Source organism: Vicia villosa, linkage group LG5 (genome assembly GCF_029867415.1).
Source record: "Vicia villosa cultivar HV-30 ecotype Madison, WI linkage group LG5, Vvil1.0, whole genome shotgun sequence".
Classification (NCBI taxonomy): domain Eukaryota; kingdom Viridiplantae; phylum Streptophyta; class Magnoliopsida; order Fabales; family Fabaceae; genus Vicia; species Vicia villosa.
In genome coordinates, this window is record NC_081184.1 from 107,270,988 (window position 1) to 107,298,805 (window position 27,818).

At 33.5% G+C, this 27,818-nt stretch overlaps 2 protein-coding genes across 5 annotated transcripts; both read right to left on the reverse strand.

The window, feature by feature from the left end:
• Window positions 1-1,160: 1,160 nt before the first annotated feature.
• LOC131601963 (DNA repair protein RAD51 homolog 4-like) lies at window positions 1,161-8,930 on the reverse strand. Of its 4 annotated transcripts, none has more exons than XM_058873901.1 (10): window positions 8,790-8,930; window positions 8,622-8,701; window positions 8,404-8,519; window positions 7,660-7,741; window positions 6,509-6,643; window positions 6,307-6,399; window positions 6,124-6,214; window positions 4,911-4,981; window positions 1,986-2,135; window positions 1,161-1,858 (listed from the first exon to the last, which is right to left on the reverse strand). In XM_058873901.1, exons 1-10 carry the CDS (start codon window positions 8,875-8,877, stop codon window positions 1,817-1,819), a joined length of 948 nt encoding a protein of 315 aa, XP_058729884.1. In that variant the 5' UTR covers window positions 8,878-8,930; the 3' UTR covers window positions 1,161-1,816. The 4 variants fall into 4 exon arrangements, 2 of the variants coding, with proteins under 2 accessions (XP_058729884.1, XP_058729883.1); XM_058873900.1 differs by having other exon boundaries at window positions 1,162-1,858; window positions 6,307-6,420; XR_009283898.1 differs by lacking the exon at window positions 1,161-1,858 and having other exon boundaries at window positions 2,075-2,135; window positions 5,098-6,214; window positions 6,307-6,420.
• Window positions 8,931-25,301: 16,371 nt separating this feature from the next.
• LOC131607004 (glutelin type-D 1-like) lies at window positions 25,302-27,151 on the reverse strand. The gene is made up of 3 exons (XM_058879069.1): window positions 26,866-27,151; window positions 25,770-26,490; window positions 25,302-25,641 (listed from the first exon to the last, which is right to left on the reverse strand). The coding sequence occupies exons 1-3, from the start codon at window positions 27,059-27,061 to the stop codon at window positions 25,488-25,490; spliced, it is 1,071 nt and encodes a 356-aa protein (XP_058735052.1). The 5' UTR covers window positions 27,062-27,151; the 3' UTR covers window positions 25,302-25,487.
• Between the last annotated feature and the right edge of the window lie 667 nt (window positions 27,152-27,818).

Consider the following 27,818-nt stretch of genomic DNA (forward strand, 5'->3'; position numbering starts at 1 on the left):
GACCATAGTTTGTCTTAATATAGAAGTCATATGATACCTTATCATTGCATATTCTTTTCACTCATTCAATTTTTTTCGTAGTGTTGTAGGCCTCTTCTTGACAAAAAATTATGAAATCTTCCACAAAAGGGAGCAGTATGTTGAAGTTTTATGTTGATGATGATCTTCTGAAATGTTTCTTTAATTCTAATTAGTTGCAGCTTCAACATGTTGTTTATACCATTCCAGCTTTTACAAATATTCTATTTTTTATTCTACAACATGTTTTTGGTCTTTAATGAATGGACTCGGCCTTTAAAAAGTTATACAAACATTATTTTAAAACTCTTTTTTATTTACATAATAAATTTAAATATGATAAAAAAAAAAATAGTTGTTTGTTGTTGTATTCCCTAAATGTGTGACTTGTTTATCAAATACACATACTTTTAATTTTGAATCAAATTCAATAGTTATTGCATTTCTTGGTATGAACATCTCAAAAACTTACATGTGTTACATGTTAAGTCACTAATTAAATATGTATTATTATCAAAAAATTAAATTAAATTAAATATGTATTACATTTTAATTTAAACAAGTACTTTTTATGTATCACTTAAGCTTAAGCCACCAATGACAAAAAACTTCAATCAACATTTAAAAATTTAAACTTTCTTTTTTTCAAAAATTTTGTTGTTGATTTATAATTTTAAAATATAAAATTCAGTTTTTTATATAAAAAAATCATGAATTTTAGTAATTTGTCCTTGATTTTTTTACTTTATCTCATATTACGAATTTAGAAATCATTTAAAACTATAGGTTAAAGATGTGAACATCGTATCTTTAACCTATATCTTTAACCATATCTTTAACCTATAGTTTTAAATGTTCAGTAAACTCTAAAATAATAGTGACAATTGGCATAGCTACTCACCTAACATGCTTGAATCTATGATACTTAACTTAGTTTTCTTAGGGTAGAAAGTGTTAAACAAATGGTTACTCATGAATTGAAGTGTTATTTATACTAAATTGTATTTATTTATTTATAAATATTCATACCAAAAATAAAAAATAAAAAAACAAAATACTTGTACAATGAAATTAGGTAAAGTATAAACATAATTAAAATTAAAAAATTCCTAACATCAATGATCTTAAATGTACAAAATTATATTTTCAATTTATTAATCATCATCACTAAATTAGCATAAGTGCCTAGATCATAAATGATCTCTATTAAATCTTAAAAAATAGTTACAAAAAACATACGAACAAGTATGCTTTGGTCCATATTTTATGCCAAACAACACTAACAAAATAAGGGTCTGTTTGGTAAAAATATCGATTGATTGATAAGATAGCTGATAGCTTATGACTGATGGCTTATAGCGGATGGTTGAGACTGATAGCTTATAAGCTAATTGAAGTATTTGGTAAAATTAGTGGTTCAATTAACTTATAAATGTAAAATGACGTAAAAGATATTGAATATATAATTATTTTATTTTAAATTAAAATAAATTATAAGGGTTAAAAAAATATTTTAATTAAAATAATAAGGATAAAAAAGGAAGAAAAAATAATAAGCTATAAGACATAAGCTAAAATGATATTTGAAATAGCGTTTGGAAAATAAACTATAAGTTAGTAAAATAAGCTATAAGTTCGTGATGAAAATACCGTTACCAAACAGATCTAAAGTATCATATGAGCTTATAAGACATAAGACATAAGCTCGAAAACATGTCTTACCAAACAGAACCTAAGTTTCTCAAAACACTTCTATGAAAAATAACATTCTTGCGGTGAGAATCACTTCAAACAAACCTCAAACAAACAGACGGGTGGAAGTTGCAGTCCTACCATAAGCCTGAAACAGAACAGGAAGTTGAGACTGATTAATTTCAATCTTTCTTTAATGACAAAGATAATGAAAGACATTAGTGAAAATTAGAATCCTAATGGTGCCCAAAAGAAATGTCTTATCAAGCTCATACCATAGCTGGATGTTTGATTATTGAAAAGTTGCAGACATTGCCTCCACATTCACGTGAGAGCAAAAGCCTTACATGAGGGACACTCTTCCAACTCTCTCCAAGTGCTGGTTTTGAATTACCGTCTTCCCCACCCACCACATGATTTGTCACCTGCAAAATTTGTCATAACTTTGGTAAGCCTGCTATGTCAAGACAGATCATTGCAATTATGTTTGAAACTTTCCAAATATATATTGAACCTGCATCATTATATAGATATGATTCTAGCATACCAAGGTTACCACATAAGACTTTAGGCAAAGTTTCACATCTCACATACGACTTCAGGCAAAGTCGCTTACCCATGTACAACTTTTGTGAAAGTCGCACATCTCAAATAGGACTTTGATATATAGTTAAAATTTTACAAAATCTCATCTTTGTTTTAAACTGACTCAAATATGTGTTCCTCCAACACATCAGATAAATCTTTGTGATCAAATCAGTACCCCCTAATTACAATCAAACGGTGATCCACGAATCGCACCGAAACCCAACAACCGCATAACCATTTCGAAACCCCGCATTCCCTAAACTCCTCCTATCGAAAGGTTAGCCCTTGGTAAAACGTATATTCTCTATTAAGGTAAAAGCCTTCTAAGAAGTTAAGAGCCTCTGCCCTCTGCTTATTTGAGTTTTTGGAGTCTTGTAAGTACACCATTCCAATGGTGTGGAGTCTATGAATAAGTAAATTATTTCTCATATATTAAATATTGAAAGATACATTAATCAAGGAAATAATAATTCATGTTCTTCTAATTGCATATCTCTAGAATTAATGAGATTTTGCTAATCATATCAATGTGTACATAAATATGAGAGATATTACACTTTGTTTGGGAGTTTGGAGGGGAAAGGAGGAATTTGAAAAAAAAGGAAAGAATTTAATGAAAAGAATAGAAGGTTTTAGGTGGGAAGAGTTTTGGAGATTCATTTTTATTCACAAACAAAAATCACCCTAATTTGATGGAACTAAAAAATTGTATTGAGGTAGGAGTTTGGAGGGGTTAGACAAATTGTTCAAATATAATTCATGTTGTTTTAGTATTTCAAAAATTAAAAATATGTTAATAATAAACACTTTTTTATCATTCTATACAAAAAATGTTAAAGATTTCTCTATATTTTTTTAAAAATCATTTTTCAAAATCCTCCCTTACCCACCCCTTCAAACTCCAAAAAAAAGCCTAAATCAATTTCTTTAAATACCGTGAGATTTTGTCAAAAAAAATTACCGTGAGATTTCCCACACTCCCTCTTAAGCTGGTGAATGGGTGTTATCCATTCCCAACTAGGACAAAATTCATTCAAAATCAACATCTACAAGTTGATTTTGAGAAGACACATGGTGTGCATATCAAGCAACTGTCAAACTTTTCTTTGATGAAGTGTATGTCAACTTCAATATATTTGGTTCTATCGGATTGCACTGGGTTATGAGTTATACTAATTGCTGAGTTATTGTCACAATAAAGCTTCATTAGCTCTTCACACTTTATCTTTTAATCTTTTAGGATGATTTTCAACCAGAGGGGCTCCCGTTACTTTGTGCCAAGGCTCAAAATTACCCTTCAGCACTTGACCTTCTACCACACTTTTTTTTTACTTTTCCAAGTTACAAGATTTTCTCCATGAAGGGTACAATACCTTGTTGACCTTCTATCCACAATTGACCTTACATAGTCAGCATCTGTATAGACTTCAAGCCTAACATTTCCATTATTTTTTAATAGAATTCCCCTTCCTGGGGTTCCTTTAAGGTATTGAACAATTCTGAGTGCAACTTGCAAATGATTCTCCTTGGGGTTATGCATAAACTAGTTGACCGAACTGACTGCATAAGCAATATCTGACCTGGTGGTGTGAGATAAGAATATAAGTCTTCTCTCTAGTCTTTGATACATCTCTTTGCAGCAGAAATTGAATAGACGTCATTATTCCCTACTTGCCACCGCCAACAATCACTACCAAGTGAAAGGGTGACCCTTGCAGAAGGAATAGACCCCATTCTTCCCTACCTGCCACCACCAACAATCACTACCAGGTGAAAGGATGACCCTTGCAGAAGCAGGAAAAACTCATCCACTAAGTCATACTCCCAAACAAGGAAAGATCTTTTCCACTGAAACTGTCAATTCTCCTTCTAACCTACCTTGATTATTTTCAGTAAGATAAGTTCTGTGAAACCTCTATCTAAGAGGACTAGATCCTACCACGTATCATTCCAAAAAGTAGTGTTATTTAAGACCATCCCCTAGTCTTCTACTGATCCCCTCCACAAACCAGTCAGAAGAATCACGGGTTTTAAAGTCTAAGAAAGAGACCCCCTTCCACCAGGACAAGGTTAAACGGAGAGTAGATGACCTTCCTCCCCTCAACGAAGAGATCACAAGGGAATCCTATCTAGCTCCTAAGATGTCCCTCCAAAGCCCAGTAGCTTGAGATTTACCTAGCTAGGCTAAATTAACCGGGCGAAAATCCCGAACCTTCGAATCTCTTTGGTTTACAAACATCAGACCAACAAACCCAAGGAATCTTAATTTCTTCTTTCACCCAGAATAAAACAATTTATATTTATATTTACATATCAATTAGAGTTAGATAAGATTCCTTGGGTAACCTCTTTAGATAAGATTCTATATCAATTGTTTTATTTTTTCAATGCTTCATCTAAAATAAGGGTTTCATCAACATACTGGAGGTGAGAGACAACTAAGATTAGATTGAAAAAATAAAACAATTTATATTTATATTTCCATGTCAATTATAGTTAGATAAGATGAGCCAAGAAAAATTCCTTTGAACTAAAAGAATTTTCTCACAATCATTGGAAGGACTATCATTGGCAAGAAAGAAAGATGAAGGCAAAACAAAAGTAAGACTTACCAACACTGCAATATTATGCTCATGTGCTAGCTTCTTCAATAGAAACCCAACAGATATCATTAAAGAGTATCCTGAAATCACCCATAAAATGCACATTTCTAAGTTTCTATACATTTAAATAATTATCCAAACTGTTATCATGGCATATAAGCCTTAACCAAAAAATAATAAGGAAAAGCATGATTACCCATGTTGGAAAAACTTAACATAAAAATTGATCAGAACAAAGCGAAAATGTTCTAGTAAGACATAACAGGCAAGACCTAAACCTCAACAATTTTCCGAATGGCTTATGATCCATATAACCAGACTCCTCATTATGAAACAGTCCAATCAATTTATTGGGGAATATCTAATCTCTTCTTTTTACGTTTTTCAAAGAAAGAGAAATAGCAACTAGTGATTCAACTTTGAAACTATGATGAAATACTTGACTTGATGCATGCTTGTCAAGTGATATATGTGGATACCATATAACAGACGACTAACATGGGTATGCATGCTTGAATATAATACATACCAGAGCATAATAACTGAAGTCTGGTATTCAAGACTGTTGTTTTGGTATAGTAAGTAAACAAGACATATCTCAAAACCATATGGTTTTCTAACTCACAAGTTGACTCAAAATTTTACATGTCTAGGTATCAGACACTGGTTAACTCCCAACAAACTTGCTTTTGGGTAAACTCGGGTAAACTAGCTCAAAACTCACTATATTTTTTGAATGAAAAATGCTCCTATATATTATTGTTATGTTTTGGGTGGGGATAGAACTCTCAACCTCTTTATCACTCCACTCCTTGACTCTCTCACTCTAACCATCAAGTCAACTTTATATCCCCACTCCACTCACGAATTACTAAGTCGGCAAATCTAATGACAGCATACATAAAAGTCCCAAAACAAAACCTTTGAGTCTACTTCATTTGTTCACTTCAGGCTTCAGCCTTTATGATCCAAGTTCACCCAAGCTCAGATCTTTAAGAATTGACACTAGATTACTGATTATGTAATTTGACTGGGAATCTAGAATAACAAGGATGATCCATGATTATGAATAACAGATAATATAATTTACCAAGTACCTGACAGTATCATTTAGTTCTGAGCTTGTCAAGAAAGCCAGGACAGTAGAAAAATATCCAAAGGTATACAAAGGGAATAAATGGTAAGCATACCAAGGAATTTTGCATGCAAATATGTACTATACCCTGAGGACCACTTCCCCTAAGGATGGGAGTAATCAGTGAAGAGATTGAATCAACAATAAGCAGTTGTACATGACGATCTGATTTGTCAATCTGTGACAGTATACAGTAGTCATTTATTAGATAGAAGAAAATGAAAAATCAATTATGTTGCATCAGTTACAAATATTCATGCTAATGAGAACCTCAGATCTAAAATTGATTTCCAGTTGATGCAGCAGATCAAACATCTGATATACATCAAACACCGGGTAGCAAATTATCCTGTCTAATACGTTCTGTAGAAGTTTACAGTCAGCCTAAAAGATGGATAATTTAAAAACAATTATAAGACAAGTAAACAAACAAGGACCAAACAATGGGCAGTAAGTCTGAATCAAGAGTAACCTGATCGCCTGAGATATAATCAGAAGACTGGCCAACAAAATGTGCAATCCGCTGAGGTGAAAAGGAATTGCCAGTATCTAAATATATAACTGAACACTTATGCTTTGCAACAGTTGAGGCAGACATCAAACAAGCCTAATAATTATCCATAAACAAGCCAAGTTATACTTGAACATAACAGATATGAAAAAATAAAATAAAAGAATTTATCTTATGCCAACCAAATAAGAGATGATGCAAGTGCATGTCAATGATGATATAGCAGAAAGATTAACAGCAGAACCAAAGTAAACCATTTTAGTTTGATAGGCTTCTTCTTAAGACACCCAGAGGATTACAAATGAAATAAATGCCTTGATAGAGTAAGTGAAATATTGACAGCTCCAATCTAATAAACAAGAAGTAGGAAAAGAGATCATATTCATAGCCATTCCAATTACCCAAGAAATACATTTTTGTACTTCACTTGTATTTTTATTGAGATTTTTTTCTCTTATCTCAGGTGAATAATAATATAAATTTCACATTCTATTGTATTTTTCTTGTTTTTTTGCCAAATGAGTCTGTAACATGATTATTGAAACAACATTGAAATTTTGAATAGGAGGACATATATTCCAAATTGTGAATCAAATTTTATAATAAATCGTATGATACATGATCAAATTTTAAGTTAAAACAAGTGACTTTTTTTGGTTCATTGTACAACTGATTTATCTGGAGTAGAGCATATATATTGGAGCGTCAACTTTTTTGGAGTACAACGTATGCATACTTCAAAAAAAATCATTATTCATTAATATCTTGTTGTGAAACTTTAAGTTACTAAATACCGCGTAGATATGCATTGATAAACACGATGTGAGGGAGGGCAAACATTGACAAATATGAATTGATGGGGTTCAAGCATGAGCATTATGAAGTTGTTTTTCCACAAATAGCCAACTGCATAACATTTATATCAGAAAACTACTAAATTGGGCGGTGCATTGTATATACCCATACCCCACCCCTCCCCGGCCCAAAATAAGCATCTCTCTCCAATGATTAGAAATGAGTATCCCCAACAAGTATGAGACAGAACTGCCCCAGCCCATTTAATACTCGTCCTCAAAATATGATTTTACACAGAAAAGAAATTATGCTCTAACCTGTGTCTTGCCAGAAGAGGATGGTCCAACAAGCTCAGTTAATTGTCCTTCACGTAATCCACCTCCGAGAAATGCATCAATCCTAAATTAAACAGATTCAAACACTAAACACTGATCAGTACAGTGCTACTGTCAAGCCACATTTACACCTTATTAAAAACCTAACATAAAATTTATCAAAAACTCAATATCATAAACTCAATATCACCACATTTCAAGTCTCCTTTTTTGGTTCCGTGGATTATTAGGAATCGGTGGATGAATTGTATAAATATAGTATCTAATTGGAATTTCATAGTTTCTCACATTTATAGGGAAGGCAACAGTTGTGCAGATGCTTTCGCTAACCTAGGCCTTAGTTTATCTAATTTAACGCTCTACTCTTCCATTCCTGCTTGTATTCAAGCAGATTTTGTTAAGAATCGGCTTGGTTTGCCATTCTTTAGATTCAGCTCCTCTTGATAGGGTTTCGGTTGATGTCCCCCTATCAGTTTGTAACAATTTTTGTTATTTCAATAAAAAATAAAAAAAAATCATAAACTGCAAAAATTTTGAACATAGACAATATAAAGCACTATCCTAGTTGTCGAAAATCAAAATCAAGGATGACAGTGAAACCGGTGGGAAATCACTCAAATGCACATCATAAGCATTACTGTGAAGCACGGACATCCCAAACACGACACCAGGTAATAATTTATAATAAAAATATATTAAACATAATGTCACAAGTATTGAGAGTACCGTTCACAACCAGTGGACAAAACATGTTTATTCCGTTTAGAGTCTTCAAGAAGCTGCAAACCATTAAGCAATGGCGGATGTAGAGCATCGACAATAGACAGAAGCTGATGAATACCCTAAACAGTTACACATTCAAAGTAGAATCATGCGTATTAATTATAACTTAATTAAAGACAGAATAATCAAATCAAATAATCGATTGTATAGGTAACCCTAACCTGCTTCAATCTCTGGGAAGTGGAATGATTGGCCGCGGAAGTGAGTAATGCGTCGAGATCGTGCAGGAGGAAATCTTCGACTGAGGAGAAAATGGAATAGTGATGGGATTGAATGAAACTGAAAATGAAATAGGAAAATTTTGGGGAAGAGAATAAGAGGAAAAGAACCAGAGTAAATGGCGTGGGAAGCGCAAAAAGTTTGGAAGTTAGGATCGATGAGGGGATACTCTTTCTCCAGAGAGTTCAATGGCGCCATTTTCTTCGAATGCCGCCAATACCAAGGGAGAGTGTATAAGATCCTCCTTCATTTGTTATGTCATCAATAATTATTTATTAATTTTTATTTGAACTCATATTATTGTTTATAGTTACGTGTTTATTCAATGTTTTATTTATTTTTAATTATTTTCTCTCTTCATGGGGAACAAAAATCATCCTCTTTCATTATCTCTAAAAATAATAATAAAGAAGAAGAAAATCATAATCAATAGTGTCTATTAAATCATAATGTTATTTTAGTCGGTCGTAAGGTTGGATATCAAAATTTCAAAAAAAAATCATATTTTTTTTTCATATTTGATAACTTTTATGGTTTTTTGGAATTTTATATATTTATCTTGAAAATAGTATTTGATAAGTAGAGTTTCATTTTTTAAACGGATAAGACATAGTCTTAACGAGAACATCACATTCTTCAAAAGACATTTACAATATGTAATCATCCTTTATTTATATTTGGTCCACCTTTAACAAATCAAACTATCTAAAAATATGTCCATGTGTTCATGCCTCGTGGCACAAATGATGTGAGAACATGCGTGGAATTCCTATCCGGTCAAAGATCTTTGCAGCTTTGAGCTTGAACTCTTCCAATTTGGTTGCTAACACATAAACATAATAGAACGTTTCAAAATCATACATTGAGTCATTATGTTTGTATTATTCTACAGCTCTTTTAAAATCGTGTATGAAATCAACAAAATTACTTTTACTTTGAACATGCATATTTATGACAAATTCAGAGATCGATGTAGTTCTTATAGCACAAAAAATTGTCATGCATGTATGCACTAGTCCACATTGTCTTCATCTCATGTGTTTTTAACTCTTATTGTTTGGTAAATTGCAATCATCAACTTTCCTCTTCCACTCATTTTTAAACTCGTCTACAATATAAGTAGTATAAATCAATGACTTAAAATCTTTCAAGAATTTTGGATTCTTCACATTCTCACAAGCATTTTGATGTAAATTCCAATAACAAAGATAGTGCAACGAGTTTAAAAATACATCTCGGATAGCTTCCCTCGTTGCAAGATCTCAATAAATAACAACTTCTATGGGATGTTTATGATACATTGCTTCTAAGGAAGTATTTAAAATCCACTTGTATGTCTCAGTTTTTCATTAGAAACCAAAGCATGACCAAAATTTATAGTTTCTCCATGATGGTTAAATCTTGAAAAAAAATAACAACACACTTGTTATACATGTTATTTTTCTAAGTTGTGTCAAAAACAATCACCTCTCCAAAATATTCATAGCCAATCGACTAGCTGAATCAGATTAAAATAAGTTTTTTAAATGTCCTTCGCCTATTATGGTAAACTTTGAAAAAGACATTTGGTCATTATCAGCTTTAGCTTGTAAATAACTCATAGCGGCTAAGACATTTTTGCCTTTTATTCTTGTTATTCATTTATTATTTAAGTAGTTATATAAGTCCTTCTTACAATATCTTTTGCTTATGTTGCAGTAGAAGATAGGAACTAGTTGTGGCATCACATATATGGACACTTGAACTTTAAAAGTTTAAGTATGCTCAACAATAAAAAGATGGTCCATGGTCTACCATACATAAATGAGTCCAGTCAGATATGTGATGAGTGTTGCAGAGCCAAAAAAGCAAGGAGTTCAAGCATGACTTGCCCATGAAGTTAAAAAAAAAACTGGAACTTGTTCACTCAAATGTGTGTGAAAATTTTGAAGTGAGGTCAAATGAAGGTAATGTTAATTTTATAACCTCCATGGATGAATTTATAAGACATGTGTGGTTTATCTTGTTGAAAGAAAGAGCGAAGTACTCGCATAATTCAAGAGATTCAAATTGCATATTGATAAACATAGTGCGTGAAATATTAAGAAATTGAGAACTGGTGGTGGAAATGAGTATACTTCAATGTGATTTACAAAATTATGCAATGAAGAAGGGATAAAGCATAACATCATTGCACCATACACACATCAATACAATGGAATAGCTGAACAAAAGAATATGAGTATATTGAACATGTCCAGAAATATGTTAAAAGCTAAAGTAATGCCAAAGAGATTTTGGGGTGAAGCAGTTTCAACAGTAGTATACATTTTGAATAGATGTCCAACTAAGAAGACAGTGATAAAGACACCTTATGAGGCCTGGAAAGGATCGAAGCCAAGTGGTGCTCATTAGAAGGTTTTTGGATCAATGTGTTTTAGGCATGTACCTGAACAATTGAGAAGAAAATTGAATGATCGAAGTCAAGCAATGGTTTTAAAAGGTTATCACTCAACTGGTGCTTACAAATTGTATACACTAGATGATGATAAGCTAGTAATCAGTCAAGATGTTCATATACATGAAATCAAGAGTTGGGATTGGACTCAGAGGTCAATTCATAATGAACAAGATGCAATAAGAATTGTGCCTAAAGATGATCAACATAATGAAGAGATGTCTCCTCAAGAGAGTATAGCACCTGGGCAACATGTCAAATGATCCACTAGGACAATAATTAAATCAATGAGACTTGTTGATTATGAAATATTTCCAAATAAGAAAATTAATGCAGAAGTTGATGTAATAGAAGAAGTGATGATAGCTAAGTCACAACCAATCGACTTGAGACAAGCGGTAGAGGATTCAAACTGGCTAGCAACTATGCAAGAAGAGATAAGAGCAGTCGAGAAAAATAAGAATTAGGAACTCATGGACAGGTCGAGTAAGAAGCCAATTGACGTGAAATGGGTCTACAAGTTGAAAGCGAGGCCAAATGGTGAAATTGTCAAGTATAAGGCAATACTAGTTGCAAGAGGTTTTCTACAAAAACCTGATATCGACTTCAATGAAATTTATGCACTTGTTGCGAGGTTGGAGATTATCAGGATTGTTGTGTCGACTGCAGTATACAAAAGATAAAAGATACACCAATTGGATGTAAAGTCATCATTTTTTAATGAATCATTAGATGAAGAGGTTTATGTCAGTTAACCACCAGGTTTTGAGATCAAAGGGTAAAAAATGAAAGTCTACATGTCATAGAAAGTATTGTATGGCTTGAAACAAGCTTGAAGGATAGAAAAACACTTAGAAAGGGGGGGATTGAATAAGTGTAACTTTAAATCTTGGACGATAAAAATAAAATGCACAATTATTTTTATCCTGGTTCGCTGTTAACGAAGCTACTCCAGTCCACCCCCGCAGAGATGATTTACCTCAACTGAGGATTTAATCCACTAATCGCACGGATTACAATGGTTTTCCACTTAGCCGCAACTAAGTCTTCCAGAGTCTTCTGATCACAACTTGATCACTCCAGGAACAACTGCTTAGTTCACTCCTAAGACTTTTCTAGAGTCTACTGATCAACACGATCACTCTAGGCTTAGTTCACTCCTAAGACTTTCTGCTCAGCCAACTGCTAAGACTTCCTAGAGTATACTGATCAACCGATCACTCTAGTTCCTTACAACTTAATGTAATCAATTCAAGAGTTTACAATTGCTTCTTAAAAGCTATAATCACAACTGTGATATTTCTCTTAATCGTTTAAGCTTAATCTCACTAAGATATTACAACAGCAATGTAGTGAGCTTTGATGAAGATGAAGATTCTGAGTTTAGATTTGAACAGCGTTTCAGCAAGTTTGATATAAGTTGTTTTGGTGCAGAATCGTTTTCCTTGCTTCTCATCAGAACTTCATATTTATAGGCGTTGAGAAGATGACCGTTGAATGCATTTAATGCTTTGCGTGTTCCGTACAGCTTTGCATTTAATGTTATACGCTTTTGTCAACTACCTCGAGCCTTGTTCACGCTGTGTCTACTGACGTAGCCTTTAGTAGCTTTTAACGTTCCTTTTGTCAGTCAGCGTAGTCTGCCACGTGTACTTCCTTCTGATCTGATGTTTGTGAATACGACGTTTGAATATCATCAGAGTCAAACAGCTTGGTGCACAGCATCTTCTGATCTTCTGACCTTGAAGTGCTTCTGAGCGTGATACCATCTTCTGATCTTCAGTGCTTCTGATCTTATGTTCTTCTGATGCTTTCATAGACCCATGTTCTGATTCTGCTTCGACCATCTTCTGATGTCTTGCCAGACCATGTTCTGATGTTGCATACTGAACCATTTGAGATACATCTTCTGAGCGCTGAATTATGCGTACTCTTTATATATTTCCTGAAAGGGAAATTGCATTGGATTAGAGTACCATATTATCTTAAGCAAAATTCATATTATTGTTATCATCAAAACTAAGATAATTGATAAGAACAAATCTTGTTCTAACAATCTCCCCCTTTTTGATGATGACAAAAACATATATAAATGATATGAATTTGCGATCAGAAAGAGTAGACGGCAAAAGACAAATTACACAGCTATAGCATAAGCATATGAATAAGTCTCCCCCTGAGATTAACAATCTCCCCCTGAGATAAATAATCTCCCCCTGAAATAAATACTCGAAGAACTTTGATAAAAGACTTCCCTGATTATTTCGGTAGAGACGATCATATAAGCTTTTGTCTTCAGAAAATTCATAGCTTCTGACTTCTGCTTCCATTGGACAGCTTCAGAACTTGAATTTCTTTAGATCCTTAGAACACTCACAGCTTCTGATTCCTGCTTCCATTCAGGACAGCTTCAGAACTTGAATTTCTTTGATCTTCAGAACATTCACAGCTTCTGATTTCTGCTTCCATTCAGGACAGCTTCAGAACTTGAATTTTCTGGATCTTTTAGGACATTCACATTTTCTGATTTCTGCTTCCCTCGGATAGCTTCAGAACTTTGAATGTCTACCAACATCACTTCATGCTAGATTTGTATCAGAACATTGTTGAATGTACCAGAGCATCATCTGAGCATCTCTACATCCTGAAATGTTACAGAACAAAAACTAAACGACAAAAGTCAGCATGAACGAGTTAGAACATAAAATGTATGTTTGAACACATTATATGTATCAGAGCCATATAGGCTGAAATAATGTATCAGAGCAAATAATGTGTCAGAGCCATAACATTATATGTATCAGAGCAAATAGAATTTTGTCAGAACAGGATAAACAATGATATTCAAATTCTATTATCAGTGCTTCTGATTCATTCTTCTTTCTTGCTTCTGATTACTGAAGCTTGACAGCACTCAGCTTGCTTCAGTTTCCAAGGTTTTGCTTCTTGTGTTTGCTTCTGAAGATTTTCTTCACTTCTCTGTACCTGCAAAACACTTAAACCATATAGAACTTGCAGTTCTTGTTAGTGAATGTGTGGGAGCCTTGTTACCCAGCAACTGATAGATTTAATCAAATCATTTATCATTTATCTTTCTCCCCCTTTTTGTCATAACATCAAAAAGAATATTTAAAAAGATTCAGATGCATAAGACAAATAGAAACACTGGAATGTGAAACAAAGAAACTTTTTCATTGATAATCAAAAGATATTACAAAAGGTTCCTATGTTTAACAAGCAGAAGCAGCAAGGAAAAGAAAACTACAAAGTAGAATTTCCAAAGAGGAAATGACTACAAAAATTAAAAAAAACAACATTCGGTCAAGAAACTCAACATAGAAGTTGAGTATATCTTCCCACAACTCAAGAAAGTCTTCTGTCTTTGGATGAAAGTTGATAACAACATCAAAGAAGAGTCTGACTTGAGCGGTATTAGAAGAGCCATCCCGAGATGCACAGAGATCTGTCGCCTTTGAGTCATGGAGCTTCAACAGGCTTAGGGTGAACGCTAGGTTTTGAGAGAAGAAATGAAAACCGAGAGAGAGAGAGAGAAAACTTTTAAGAGGAAAACAAAAAGATAGGAAACCAAAAACCATTTTGAAGAGTATTTAAAAGAAAATAAAGTGAAACGAATGATGAAAAGCATTTAATGTTACGTGACGTGAGGAGAGATAATAAAGACAAATGAGGTGACTAGCACAGTTACCTATGGTCGGCGTCCCTTCAACTGCACGCGCGCTTATCCATGAATAGTAACGACAGGTTTACCATCCCGAGATAAAACGTAACAGCTGTTTTGCTTTAAAAGAGGTTCTGAATCAACTTAGACAATGAAACGTTAGTAATAACCGAATCATGATTTCTAAAAGAATTCAATCAGAACTTCTGATTAAAAGAAATGTTCCACATTCATTTCAGAAGATACTCATACATGAGAACTTCTCATCTTCTCATTCTGGGCATAAATCCATACTGATGTTCTTCAGAATGAACTTAAACCTATCTTCAGCCAGGGGTTTTGTAAAGATATCAGCCCATTGATGGTCTGTATCAACAAAGTTTAAAGAAATAACACCCTTCTGAACATAGTCCCTTATGAAATGATGTTTTATCTCAATATGTTTAGCTTTTGAATGAAGAATAGGATTCTTAGATAAACATATAGCAGAAGTATTATCACAGAATATAGGAATGTTACTCTCAAATATCTGATAATCTTCTAACTGACTCTTCATCCAGAGCATCTGTGTACTACAACCAGCAGCCGCGACATATTCTGCTTCTGTGGTTGATAGAGCAATAGTTGCTTGCTTCTTGCTGTACCAGGAGATCAAATGACTTCCAAGAAATTGGCAACTTCCTGAAGTACTTTTTCTTTCAATTCTGTCTCCAGCATAGTCAGCATCGCAGAATCCTACTAAGTTGTATTCTTTAGATTTTCTGTAAACTAAACCAACATTAGTAGTACCTTTCAGATACCTTAGAATTCTCTTAACAGCAGTTAAATGAGATTCTCTAGGATCTGATTGGAATCTAGCACACAAACAAACACTGAACAGAATGTCAGGTCTAGAAGCAGTCAGATATAGGAGAGATCCAATCATACCTCTGTATAACTTCTGATCTACCTTCTTACTTACCTCATCCTTACCTAGGATGCATGTTGGATGCATAGGAGTTTTGGCTTCTTTGCAGTCCAGAAGATTAAACTTCTTCAGAAGTTCCTTCACATACTTGGTTTGGTGAACAAATGTTCCATCTGATGTTTGATTTATTTGTATTCCAAGGAAATACTTGAGTTCTCCCATCATGCTCATTTCAAACTCAGCCTGCATAGACTTAGCAAACTCCTTTCCAAGTGTAGCATTAGATGTTCCAAAAATAATATCATCTACATATATTTGACAAATTAAAATATCCTTTTTAAAGGTTTTACAAAAGAGAGTAGTGTCCACTTTTCCTCTAGTGAAACCATTATCCAGAAGGAAAGAACTTAAGCGTTCATACCAAGCTCTGGGAGCCTGTTTCAATCCATACAATGATTTCTTTAGTTTAAACACATGATTCGGAGACATAGAGTCTTCAAAACCCGGAGGTTGATGGACATAAACTTCTTCATCTATATAACCATTTAAGAAGGCACTCTTAACATCCATTTGATAGAGAGTGATGTTATGTTGAGAGGCAAAAGAAATTAGTAGACGAATAGATTCTAACCTGGCCACTGGTGCAAAGGTTTCTGTGTAGTCAATCCCTTCTTGCTGACTATAACCCTGAGCCACCAGTCTGGCTTTGTTCCTTACCACTTTGCCTTTCTCACTGAGCTTGTTTCTGAAGACCCATTTTGTACCAATTATATTGAATCCATCTGGTCTAGGAACAAGATCCCAAACACCATTCCTTGTAAACTGATTTAGTTCTTCTTGCATAGCAATTATCCAGTCTGGATCTTCTAGAGCATGATCAACAGAAGTTGGCTCGATCAAAGATACAAGACCTAATTGACAATCTGCATTGTTCTTAAGGAATGCTCTTGTTCTGATTGGATCATCCTTCTTTCCAAGAATGACATCTTCTGAATGACCAGAGATGAGTCTGGATGATCTTCTGACAGATGGTTCTTCAGAAATACTTAGATCCTCCAGAGAAGCTGATACTTGATCTTCTGGTTCTTTGCTTCTGAGGAGCTCTGCTTCTGATGCGTTGCTTCTTGGCTCAACAACTTCTGATATGTCAATATCATAACCTGCAAAATTATCAAACTGCTTTGGTTTTTCAGAACCAAGCTTATCATCAAACCTGATATTGATTGATTCTTCTACAACCAATGTTTCAGTATTGTATACTCTGTAGCCTTTTGAGCGTTCAGAATATCCAAGAAGGAAACACTTTTGAGCTTTGGAATCAAACTTACCAAGATGATCTTTAGTGTTCAGAATAAAGCATACACATCCAAAAGGATGGAAATATGAAATGTTGGGCTTTCTATTCTTCCACAATTCATAGGGAGTCTTATTTAGAATAGGTCTGATAGAGATTCTATTCTGAATATAACATGCAGTGTTTATTGCTTCTGCCCAGAAATGCTTAGCCATATTGGTTTCATTGATCATGGTTCTGGCCATTTCTTGCAGAGTCCTATTCTTTCGTTCTACAACCCCATTTTGCTGTGGAGTTCTAGGACAAGAGAAATCATGGGCAATACCATTTTCTTTGAAGAATTCTTCAAAGGATTTGTTCTCAAATTCACCACCATGATCACTTCTGACCTTTATGATTTTACACTCTTTTTCAGATTGAATCTGAATGCAGAAATCAAAGAACACTGAATGAGTCTCATCCTTGTGTTTTAAGAATTTTACCCATGTCCAGCGACTATAATCATCTACGATGACTAATCCATATTTCTTTCCTCTGACAGATGCTGTTTTGACTGGGCCAAACAGATCAATGTGCAAGAGTTCTAATGGCCTTGAGGTAGAAACAACATTCTTAGACTTGAATGCAGGTTTGGAGAACTTGCCCTTCTGACATGCTTCACAAAGAGCATCTGATTTGAATTTCAGATTAGGGAGTCCTCTGACCAGATTCAGTTTGTTAATCTGAGAAATCTTTCTCAAACTAGCATGACCTAATCTTCTGTGCCAGACCCACTGCTCTTCAGAAACAGACATAAGACAAGTCACCTTCTGACTCATAAGATCTTGCAGATCTGTCTTATAAATGTTGTTCTTCCTCTTGCCTGTAAATAGGATTGAGCCATCCTTCTGATTTACAGCCTTGCAAGACTTTTGATTGAAGATTATATCATAACCATTGTCACTTAATTGACTGATAGATAAGAGGTTATGAGTTAATCCTTCTACAAGAAGTACATTAGAAATGGAAGGAGAGTTACCAGACTTTATAGTTCCAGAGCCAATTATCTTGCCCTTCTGATCTCCTCCGAACTTGACTTCTCCTCCAGACTTAAGCACCAGGTCTTGGAACATAGACCTTCTTCCTGTCATGTGTCGCGAGCATCCAGAGTCCAGGTACCATGACATGTTGTGCTTTGTCCTTCTTGCAGCCAAGGATATCTGCAATAGGAATAATCTTATCCTTAGGTACCCACATCTTTTTGGGTCCTTTCTTGTTAGATTTTCTCAAGTTCTGATTGAACTTGGGTTTAACATTATAAGCAATAAGAGGAACAGCATGATAATTTTTAATATGAGTTTCATGATATTTCCTAGGTTGTGTCACATGCTTTTTGGTGTGTGTAATGTGAAAACTTTGTGCATGTGAAGTGTGCCTAATATCATGTGAGTGGCCATACTTGAACTGATCATACAATGGCTTGTATGTGATTTTCATCTCATCAACAGGTTCAAGTTTGTATGGGGTTTCACCCTCATAACCAATGCCAACTCTTTTGTTTCCAGATACGGCATATATCATAGAAGCTAGCTGACTTCTGCCAATACTTCTAGATAAGAACTTCCTGAAACTTAAATCATATTCTTTCAGAATATGGTTTAGACTAGGAGTGGATTTTTCTGAATCAGAAGGAGATCCAACATTATTGGATAATTTTAAAAGTCTTTCTTTTAATTCAGAATTCTCCAACTCAAGCTTCTTTGTTTCAAATTCAAATTGCTTTTTCAGCTTTTTGTATTTGAGACTAATCTGAGACTTGAGTTCCAGAAGTTCAGTTAGACCGGAAACTAACTCATCTCTAGTAAGTTCAGAAAATACCTCTTCAGAATCTGATTCTGATGTAGATTCTGATCCGTCATCTTCTGTCGCCATCAGCGCACAGTTGGCCTGCTCATCTTCTGAATCATCTTCTGACTCATCCCAGGTTGCCATAAGACCTTTCTTCTTATGAAACTTCTTCTTGGGACTTTCCTTCTGAAGATTTGGACATTCATTCTTGTAGTGTCCAGGCTCATTGCATTCATAGCACATGACCTTCTTCTTGTCAAATCTTCTTTCATCAGAAGATTCTCCACGTTCAAATTTCCTTGAACTTCTGAAGCCTCTGAACTTCCTTTGCTTGGTCTTCCAGAGTTGATTTAGCCTTCTGGAGATCAGGGACAGTTCATCTTCTTCTTCAGATTCTGATTCTTCAGGATCTTCTTCTCTAGCCTGAAAAGCGTTAGTGCATTTCTTGATATTTGATTTTAATGCAATAGACTTACCTTTCTTTTGAGGCTCATTTGCGTCCAACTCAATCTCATGACTTCTCAAGGCGCTGATAAGCTCTTCCAGAGAAACTTCATTCAGATTCTTTGCAATCTTGAATGCAGTCACCATAGGACCCCATCTTCTGGGTAAGCTTCTGATGATCTTCTTTACGTGATCCGCCTTGGTGTATCCTTTGTCAAGAACTCTCAATCCAGCAGTCAGAGTTTGAAATCTCGAAAACATCTTTTCAATGTCTTCATCATCCTCCATCTTGAAGGCTTCATACTTCTGGATTAAGGCAAGAGCTTTTGTCTCCTTGACTTGAGCATTTCCTTCATGAGTCATTTTCAAGGACTCATATATGTCATAGGCCGTTTCCCTGTTAGATATCTTCTCATACTCAGCATGAGAGATAGCATTCAGCAAAACAGTTCTACATTTATGATGATTCCTGAAAAGCTTCTTTTGATCATCATTCATTTCTTGCCTTGACAGCTTCACGCCTCTGGCATTTACTGGATGTTTGTAACCATCCATCAGAAGATCCCATAGATCACCATCTAGACCCAGAAAGTAACTTTCCAGTTTATCTTTCCAGTATTCAAAGTTTTCACCATCAAATACCGGCGGTCTAGTATAACCATTGTTACCGTTGTATTGCTCAGCAGAGCCAGATGTAGATGTAGTCTTTTCACTTTCATCAACCATCTTTTAAATGAAGCGTTTTTCTCTTCCTGAATCTTTTCTAAACACGGTTAAGTGCTTGCACCTTAGAACCGGCGCTCTGATACCAATTGAAGGATAGAAAAACACTTAGAAAGGGGGGGATTGAATAAGTGTAACTTTAAATCTTGGACGATAAAAATAAAATGCACAATTATTTTTATCCTGGTTCGCTGTTAACGAAGCTACTCCAGTCCACCCCCGCAGAGATGATTTACCTCAACTGAGGATTTAATCCACTAATCGCACGGATTACAATGGTTTTCCACTTAGCCGCAACTAAGTCTTCCAGAGTCTTCTGATCACAACTTGATCACTCCAGGAACAACTGCTTAGTTCACTCCTAAGACTTTTCTAGAGTCTACTGATCAACACGATCACTCTAGGCTTAGTTCACTCCTAAGACTTTCTGCTCAGCCAACTGCTAAGACTTCCTAGAGTATACTGATCAACCGATCACTCTAGTTCCTTACAACTTAATGTAATCAATTCAAGAGTTTACAATTGCTTCTTAAAAGCTATAATCACAACTGTGATATTTCTCTTAATCGTTTAAGCTTAATCTCACTAAGATATTACAACAGCAATGTAGTGAGCTTTGATGAAGATGAAGATTCTGAGTTTAGATTTGAACAGCGTTTCAGCAAGTTTGATATAAGTTGTTTTGGTGCAGAATCGTTTTCCTTGCTTCTCATCAGAACTTCATATTTATAGGCGTTGAGAAGATGACCGTTGAATGCATTTAATGCTTTGCGTGTTCCGTACAGCTTTGCATTTAATGTTATACGCTTTTGTCAACTACCTCGAGCCTTGTTCACGCTGTGTCTACTGACGTAGCCTTTAGTAGCTTTTAACGTTCCTTTTGTCAGTCAGCGTAGTCTGCCACGTGTACTTCCTTCTGATCTGATGTTTGTGAATACGACGTTTGAATATCATCAGAGTCAAACAGCTTGGTGCACAGCATCTTCTGATCTTCTGACCTTGAAGTGCTTCTGAGCGTGATACCATCTTCTGATCTTCAGTGCTTCTGATCTTATGTTCTTCTGATGCTTTCATAGACCCATGTTCTGATTCTGCTTCGACCATCTTCTGATGTCTTGCCAGACCATGTTCTGATGTTGCATACTGAACCATTTGAGATACAACTTCTGAGCGCTGAATTATGCGTACTCTTTATATATTTCCTGAAAGGGAAATTGCATTGGATTAGAGTACCATATTATCTTAAGCAAAATTCATATTATTGTTATCATCAAAACTAAGATAATTGATAAGAACAAATCTTGTTCTAACAAAGCTCCTAAAGCGTGTAACAAAAAATAGATAGTTTCTTGTTCAAGGCATGATTCACTAAATGCATCTTAGAGTATGAAGTGTGTGTGTGTGTGTGTGTGTGTGTCAATAATGTAATGTAGTTGTCACACCATTGGAAACAATAGCAAATTGAGGAAGGATACAAATAATGAGTTTGTAAATGCAATATTGTACAAGAAAATTATTGGATCCTTGAAATATCAATGCAATACAAGACCTGCCATTTATCAAAGTGGGCTTTTGAGCAGATCTATGGAGAATGTCATCTCACTGCAGGCAAAAGAGTGATGAGATACATCAAAGAAACGATGGATCATGGTGTGTTAATGCTGATGCATATGTTCATCAATGAAATTGCAGAAGTGTATGGCTATACAAATTTCAACTTCATTGGAGACCAAGATGAAAAGAAAAGTAATGTAGGCTTCATATTCATGATTGGATGAGCACTAATTTCTTGGAGCTCAAGGAAGCAAGGGGTAATGGCCTTATCATCTTATGAAGCTGAGTATGTAGCAACATCCCATGCAGCTTGTCAAGCTTTATGGATCGAAATGATGCAAGAAAAACTTAAAGTAATGGAATCTAAGAAGATGAAGTTGTTTGTAAACAAGTCAACCATAGATTTGGACAATTATCCTATGTATCATGGAAGGAGTAAGCACATAGAAAGAATACCAGTTATGATTTTCTTAGAGACCAAATAAACAAAGAAAAGATTGAGCTTGAGTATTGAAAGTCAGAAGTGCAACTGACAAATTTGCTTTGTGTACACGTTAGTTAGCTTTGTGTGTAAATACTTACGTAATACACTCTTATGAATAACAAGAGAATTTTTCAATCATCACTTTTACACGTAAAACTATTCACTCTCTTCATCTTCCCTCTCTAACCCTAGAGTTACTTTATGTTCCAACGCGTCCTGTACTAAAGTGCAGACAAAACAGACATATCTGACAGATCGGAACCGTTTTGTCACCTCCAATTTTAACAGTTGTTTCTTGACTTGGCACATATTATGCCTTCGTTCTTGTATTTTTTTTTTTTGGACTTTAGCCTTTTATATTATATTATTTTAGCATTAAAAATGTATATTAGCATAATATATTACTATTATTGTTATTATTATTATTATTATATGTTGCAGTAGCACAACAACATTACTAGTGGCCTCGCCAATGTTTTTATTAAATTATTACTACTTATTTAACTCTCTTCATTTTATATCTCACACGTCTATTTGTTGTTGTTGGTGGTGATAGTGAATACACAGTGCCTAAGGCTGCATTGCTAGAATTTTTCTTCACAAAATTTGATGTTTTGCTTTCGTGTAGTCTCGATAGAAAATTAATATAATATAAGAAAATTAATGGTCGTGGAAAAGTCCAAAACACTCTTATTTAATTTTTTGCCACCATATTAAAATTATGGTTTTTTAGTCTTTGTATCATAAAATTCTTAATTTTATTATTAAAATAATACAACTCTTATATTTTATCAAATTTATCAAATCTCTCTCTATTCTCTATTTTTTTTTCTTTCATCACTTCTTACTTCTTTCTTCCAAACAAAAATCTATCAATCTATAATATAAGAGAATTAATGATTGTAGAAAAGTCCAAAATACCCTTATTTGATTTTTTTCCACCACATTAAAATTGTGGTTTTTTGGTCTTTGTACCCTAAAGTTCTTAATTTTATTATTAAAATAATACAACTCTTATATTTTATCAAACTTATCAAATCTCTTTCTATTCTCTATTTTTTTTCTCTTACATCACTTTCTCACTTCTTTCTCCCAAACAAAAATCTATCAATCTATAATATAAGAAAATTAATGGTTGTAGAAAAATCTAAAATACTCTTATTTGATTTTTTTGCCACCACATTAAAATTGTGGTTTTTTGGTCTTTGTACCATAAAGTTCTTAGTTTTACTATTAAAATAATACAACTCTTAAATTTTATCAAACTTATCAAATCTCTCTCTATACTCTATTTTTTTTCTTTTTCATCACTTTCTCACTTATTTATAATCCAAATATTTTTTATTCAAAAATGGTATATGGAAAAAAATCTACTATTGATGTAAATATTTTTATATACTAAATTTATTATTGATCCAAATGTTTTTGTAAATGATACTTAAACAAAAATGAAGTCTGTATACGGGGAAAAATCTATTATTGACCTAAATATTTTTATATACGAAAAATTGTATTTATTATTGACCTAAATATTTTTATATACGAAAAATTGTATTTATGATCAAATATTTTTTATCAAAAAATGGTATACGGGAAAAAAAATCTATTATTGATTTAAATATTTTTATATACGAAAAATGATATTTATGATTAAATATTTTTAATCCAAAAATGGTATACGGGAAAAAATTTATTATTGATCTAAATATTTTTATATATAAAATAATCAATTATTTATCTAATTTTTTTTCTTTCTAAATATTTTTATTTAAAATAAATAATTTTATCCCAATTTGCGTAACCGAATAGAACCCGTGCGTATGCACGGGTTTGTTACTAGTTATCAGTGGAAAGAAGAACACAAAGTTGTTGACTAATGATTTGTGAAACCTCTTGAGTTATTTAAGTTGTATCTATTTTACAATATTTTATTTTATTTTATTTTATCTTTTATAATAAAATTATTGATCAACAGTTTACTTTTGTAATAAATATCATATTTTAATAATATTTTATTTTAAAATAAATTTTAAATTTATTTATACCAAAAATACTGATATCAGATATCAAAACATTTATAAGTTTTTTTATCGACATTTTCGTGTCAAAATGCTCTAAAGAGAAAATGTACGGTCATTCATTGTTTTAAAAATCGGACCGAATTGACCTATCAGATCGGTTGAATTAAAAATTGAAGGGGTAACCGGTTTAATTTGATTGTTGGATCGTAGATGCTATTGAATTAGTGGGAACCGACAAAAATCAGTACAAATTGATAAATTGGCGGTTTTGAAAAATCGACAAGTTAAATGCATTTTTTTAATCTCTGAACCGTTTTAATAAAAAATATAATAAGATTTCAGTCAAAACCTTTTTTGAAACAACTGTTCTTTGTTTGCAATTAGATTTGATTCAAAATTTATTTAAATTTGTATTTTTATATTTATTTTAATGTGGGTGATGTTATATTTAAAATTTTAATTTAAAAATCAACATAGAAATTTACAATATTTTGAAATTGTGCAATTAAAGATCGGATCATTTGGTTCTACCGATTTAATAAGGCTGATTTATTCGCGGAATTATAAAATTTAATTCAATTTAACCAATAACTAATAATTCTATCAATAAATTAGTGACTCACACTCAAAAACTTTCCAATTTTTTTGAAGGAAAAGAAACAAATTTTGAGTTTTTATAGGCTCTACCCACTAAAAAGATCATCACATAAACAACAAAAATTAAATCCACGATTTTTTAAATATGATTTAACTCCTTATAACTAAGTCAACCAATATTGACGATAAGAAATTCATTTAAGAGAAAAATTAATTACAAACAAATCTATTCATTTTCTATTAACTCATCTACAATAAACTATTAGAAATTTATAAGATTCTTTCTCATCTACAATAAACTATTAGAAATTTATAAGATTCTTTAAATTTGAATTCCCTATACTTTCCAACATTTAGGCTAATCAATTATCAGAAAAAATAAAAAGCATTGCCAGGAATGAATCACGATTAGCCTAAATGAAGAATAAGTTAACTACTGCAAATTCAAAGAATCTGAATCCAAAACCAGCTTGAAATTCTATCCCATGTCAGATCATTCGTCCTAACTTCTACTTTTTGAAAGTTTAAGCTGTTTAATGCCTTTACACTTTAGTAAGATTCATTCATTATAAACAGAAAAAAAAAATTTGTATAGGAAGATAAATAACTATATGGAAGGAACTAAGGCAGCAATATAAAAAGTGACAGATCAAAATGGAATTCAGCCCCAAAAACAATTGAGGCAATCAACTCTTATATAAACTCACAGTAGAGCGCAGAAACATTGTAAAGTACTCATACGAAACATGAAACAAATTCAAACAGCTGATACATTGTAAACTCATAGAAGGTATTATTGTCAATAATGACTTATGTTATAGACACTTATATCCATTCTAGTTTAATTTGGGGGAGGGAAGAAAATGGCATCGCCAGTCCTCTTAGAACGGAAGAGTTTCTCAGTTTCAGCATCTACATTGAAAGCAGCCTGCAGAACTGTAGATGATAATGCCTTCCATACCGAAGAACTTCCAGCCATGTGTGTAAAGATAGGACTGAAAAAACAACAAGAAGAATTCATTAACATAACAAAAATGAGTTGATCAGTCATTAATCATCAGATATAACAACAACAACATGATAACAATATTTGCAATGAGGTTAAAAGGTACGAAAAACTTACTTAGGAGTAGTGATGATAGAAAACCATTCCATTCCCTCGGGGTCACAAATCTTGGAGACGACGAAAAACCTTGGGACAATGAACAAATTTCCAGCCTTCAAAGTAGTCTCCAAAACCCTCTTGCCATCGACACCAACAACTTGAACGCGTCCGCTTCCCCTGACAACATAAGTAACCTGGAAAGCAGAATCGCAAGAGAATCCAGGAGAGCACATGGCATTTCCGTCAAGCCTCACAAGGTCAGCTCCCAAACCAACCTCACCAACCAAAGGAAGGTTCTTGGTGTTCAAAACAACAACCCTTCCACCATTCTTAATATCGACATCCAATGGGGCCTCTAAACAATTCAAGACCATGCCTTTCCTGTCTCCATCTTTAGGCTCAGGAAGGCTGATGCTTCCATCAAGCTTCACAATCCCCTTACCAGTTTGTTTCCCAACAAGTGTCTTCACATTGGTCTCGTCCAAGTCCCAAGCTCTTCCCACAAACTCGGTCGAAAATCCAGTAAAGATTCCGTTAGGACCAGTTAGGAAAAAATCAGTAAACTCACCAGCTTTGTGTGCTTTTGAAGTATCCCCAAGAAACAGAATAACCAACTCAGTGTCCTCTTTGTTGAACCACCATGTCACAACACCAAAAGGGAGTGCCAAAGCATCACCAGTCTTAATTGCAAGAACCTTCTCTTCTGATTCAGGTTGCACAATTCCAGCAACTCCACTTCCTGTTCCAACATGTTTTCACCAATTAAGCATCTCAAAACAATTCTACTATAGTATCAATATTGTGAATCTCATTAAAAATATGACCCTAGCACGTCGAAACATGACCCTGACACATCGACATCTATAATAATTGTATAAAATAAATAAATTAAATATAATCACAAGTATCGATTTCAGATACTGATACAATTTTTCAGAGGTGTCAGGTACTACATCGATCATCATCGATCTTGATGAATCAAAAAAATAAAAAAATAATAAAAAATGCAGGATCATTAATAACAAAGAAAAGGTGATATGATATCAATTTCACGATCAAATCAACAACAAAAAGAACAGAAAGGAATAGATTAGATGGATCATGAATCCCTTACCTTGAAGAACATACGCAACTTTGGAAGAATCAGAGTAGCGAGGAGTGGCAAAACCGTTCTTCTCAAGAGCTAACTTGGCAGCACCAATGTTACCTTCACGGAGCATAGGAAGTTCAGACGGTGACCAACTGTAATACGATCCACCATTGTCACCGTACACTTTCTTCGACAATTGGGGAGTGAGATCAATATCCATAGCAATCAGAGAAATTTTTAAGATCGAAAAATCAGAGAGAAAAAGGAAAGAAAGTTTTGATGATTGAGAGAGAATGTGTGTGTTTATATAGCCAATTGAAAGCGTAACAGAATATAGTTAGGAGTGTTATTTTTTATCGCTACGAATACTCGTTACCGGTAATTACAGAATAGATTGAGATTAAATAACAAAAAACTCTTTTTTAGGAAAAATTAAATAACAAGAATCAAAATTTAAATACATTTTATTGATATAAATTATGGTTAATTGGTTAGGATCAGAATGGCTTCGTGTTAGTCTTATCTTTTTTCTGTTTTTCTTTTAATATGTTTATTTTAAGTAAAATAATAAATATATATTTATAGAATTGATTATCTGTTCCAGTTAAAAAATAAGAATTTAATTTGTACTAGAATTTTTTTCAAGTTCTTAATAAAATATATTCTGTAAATGTTATAATTATGGATAAATATAAATGTAGAAAAGGATAAAAATTGTTTCTTTATTTAATATTAAATGTTTATAAATGTCTACAAATTATTAAAGAATAAACAGCTAATTTAGATATTAAAATTAATTAAGAAATCTTCCAAATTATTTTTTATTTAAGTATTTAGTCCTCTGATAAAAAAATTTAAAGATTAAATAGTAAAATAGTGATTATTCAGACTAAAATAACTATTTATTAAATTAGTGTAAAAACTTTGTTTGAATCAATAAATATTAGAAATACTAGTAGATAGGTAGTAGATAGGGA

What these genes read in the sequence shown, in the direction of transcription:
- LOC131601963 (XM_058873900.1), bottom strand. Translation starts at nt 8,877, where the DNA reads ATGGCGCCATTGAACTCTCTGGAGAAAGAGTATCCCCTCATCGATCCT. An exon ending in TTCCCACGCCATTTACTCTG is followed by an intron (nt 8,702 to 8,789) that starts GTTCTTTTCCTC and finishes TTTTCTCCTCAG; the next exon opens with TCGAAGATTTCCTCCTGCAC. An exon ending in TTGTCCACTGGTTGTGAACG is followed by an intron (nt 7,742 to 8,403) that starts GTACTCTCAATA and finishes TGTTTAATTTAG; the next exon opens with GATTGATGCATTTCTCGGAG.
- LOC131607004 (XM_058879069.1), bottom strand. Translation starts at nt 27,061, where the DNA reads ATGGATATTGATCTCACTCCCCAATTGTCGAAGAAAGTGTACGGTGAC. An exon ending in AGTTGCGTATGTTCTTCAAG is followed by an intron (nt 26,491 to 26,865) that starts GTAAGGGATTCA and finishes ATGTTGGAACAG; the next exon opens with GAAGTGGAGTTGCTGGAATT. An exon ending in TCTATCATCACTACTCCTAA is followed by an intron (nt 25,642 to 25,769) that starts GTAAGTTTTTCG and finishes TTGTTTTTTCAG; the next exon opens with TCCTATCTTTACACACATGG.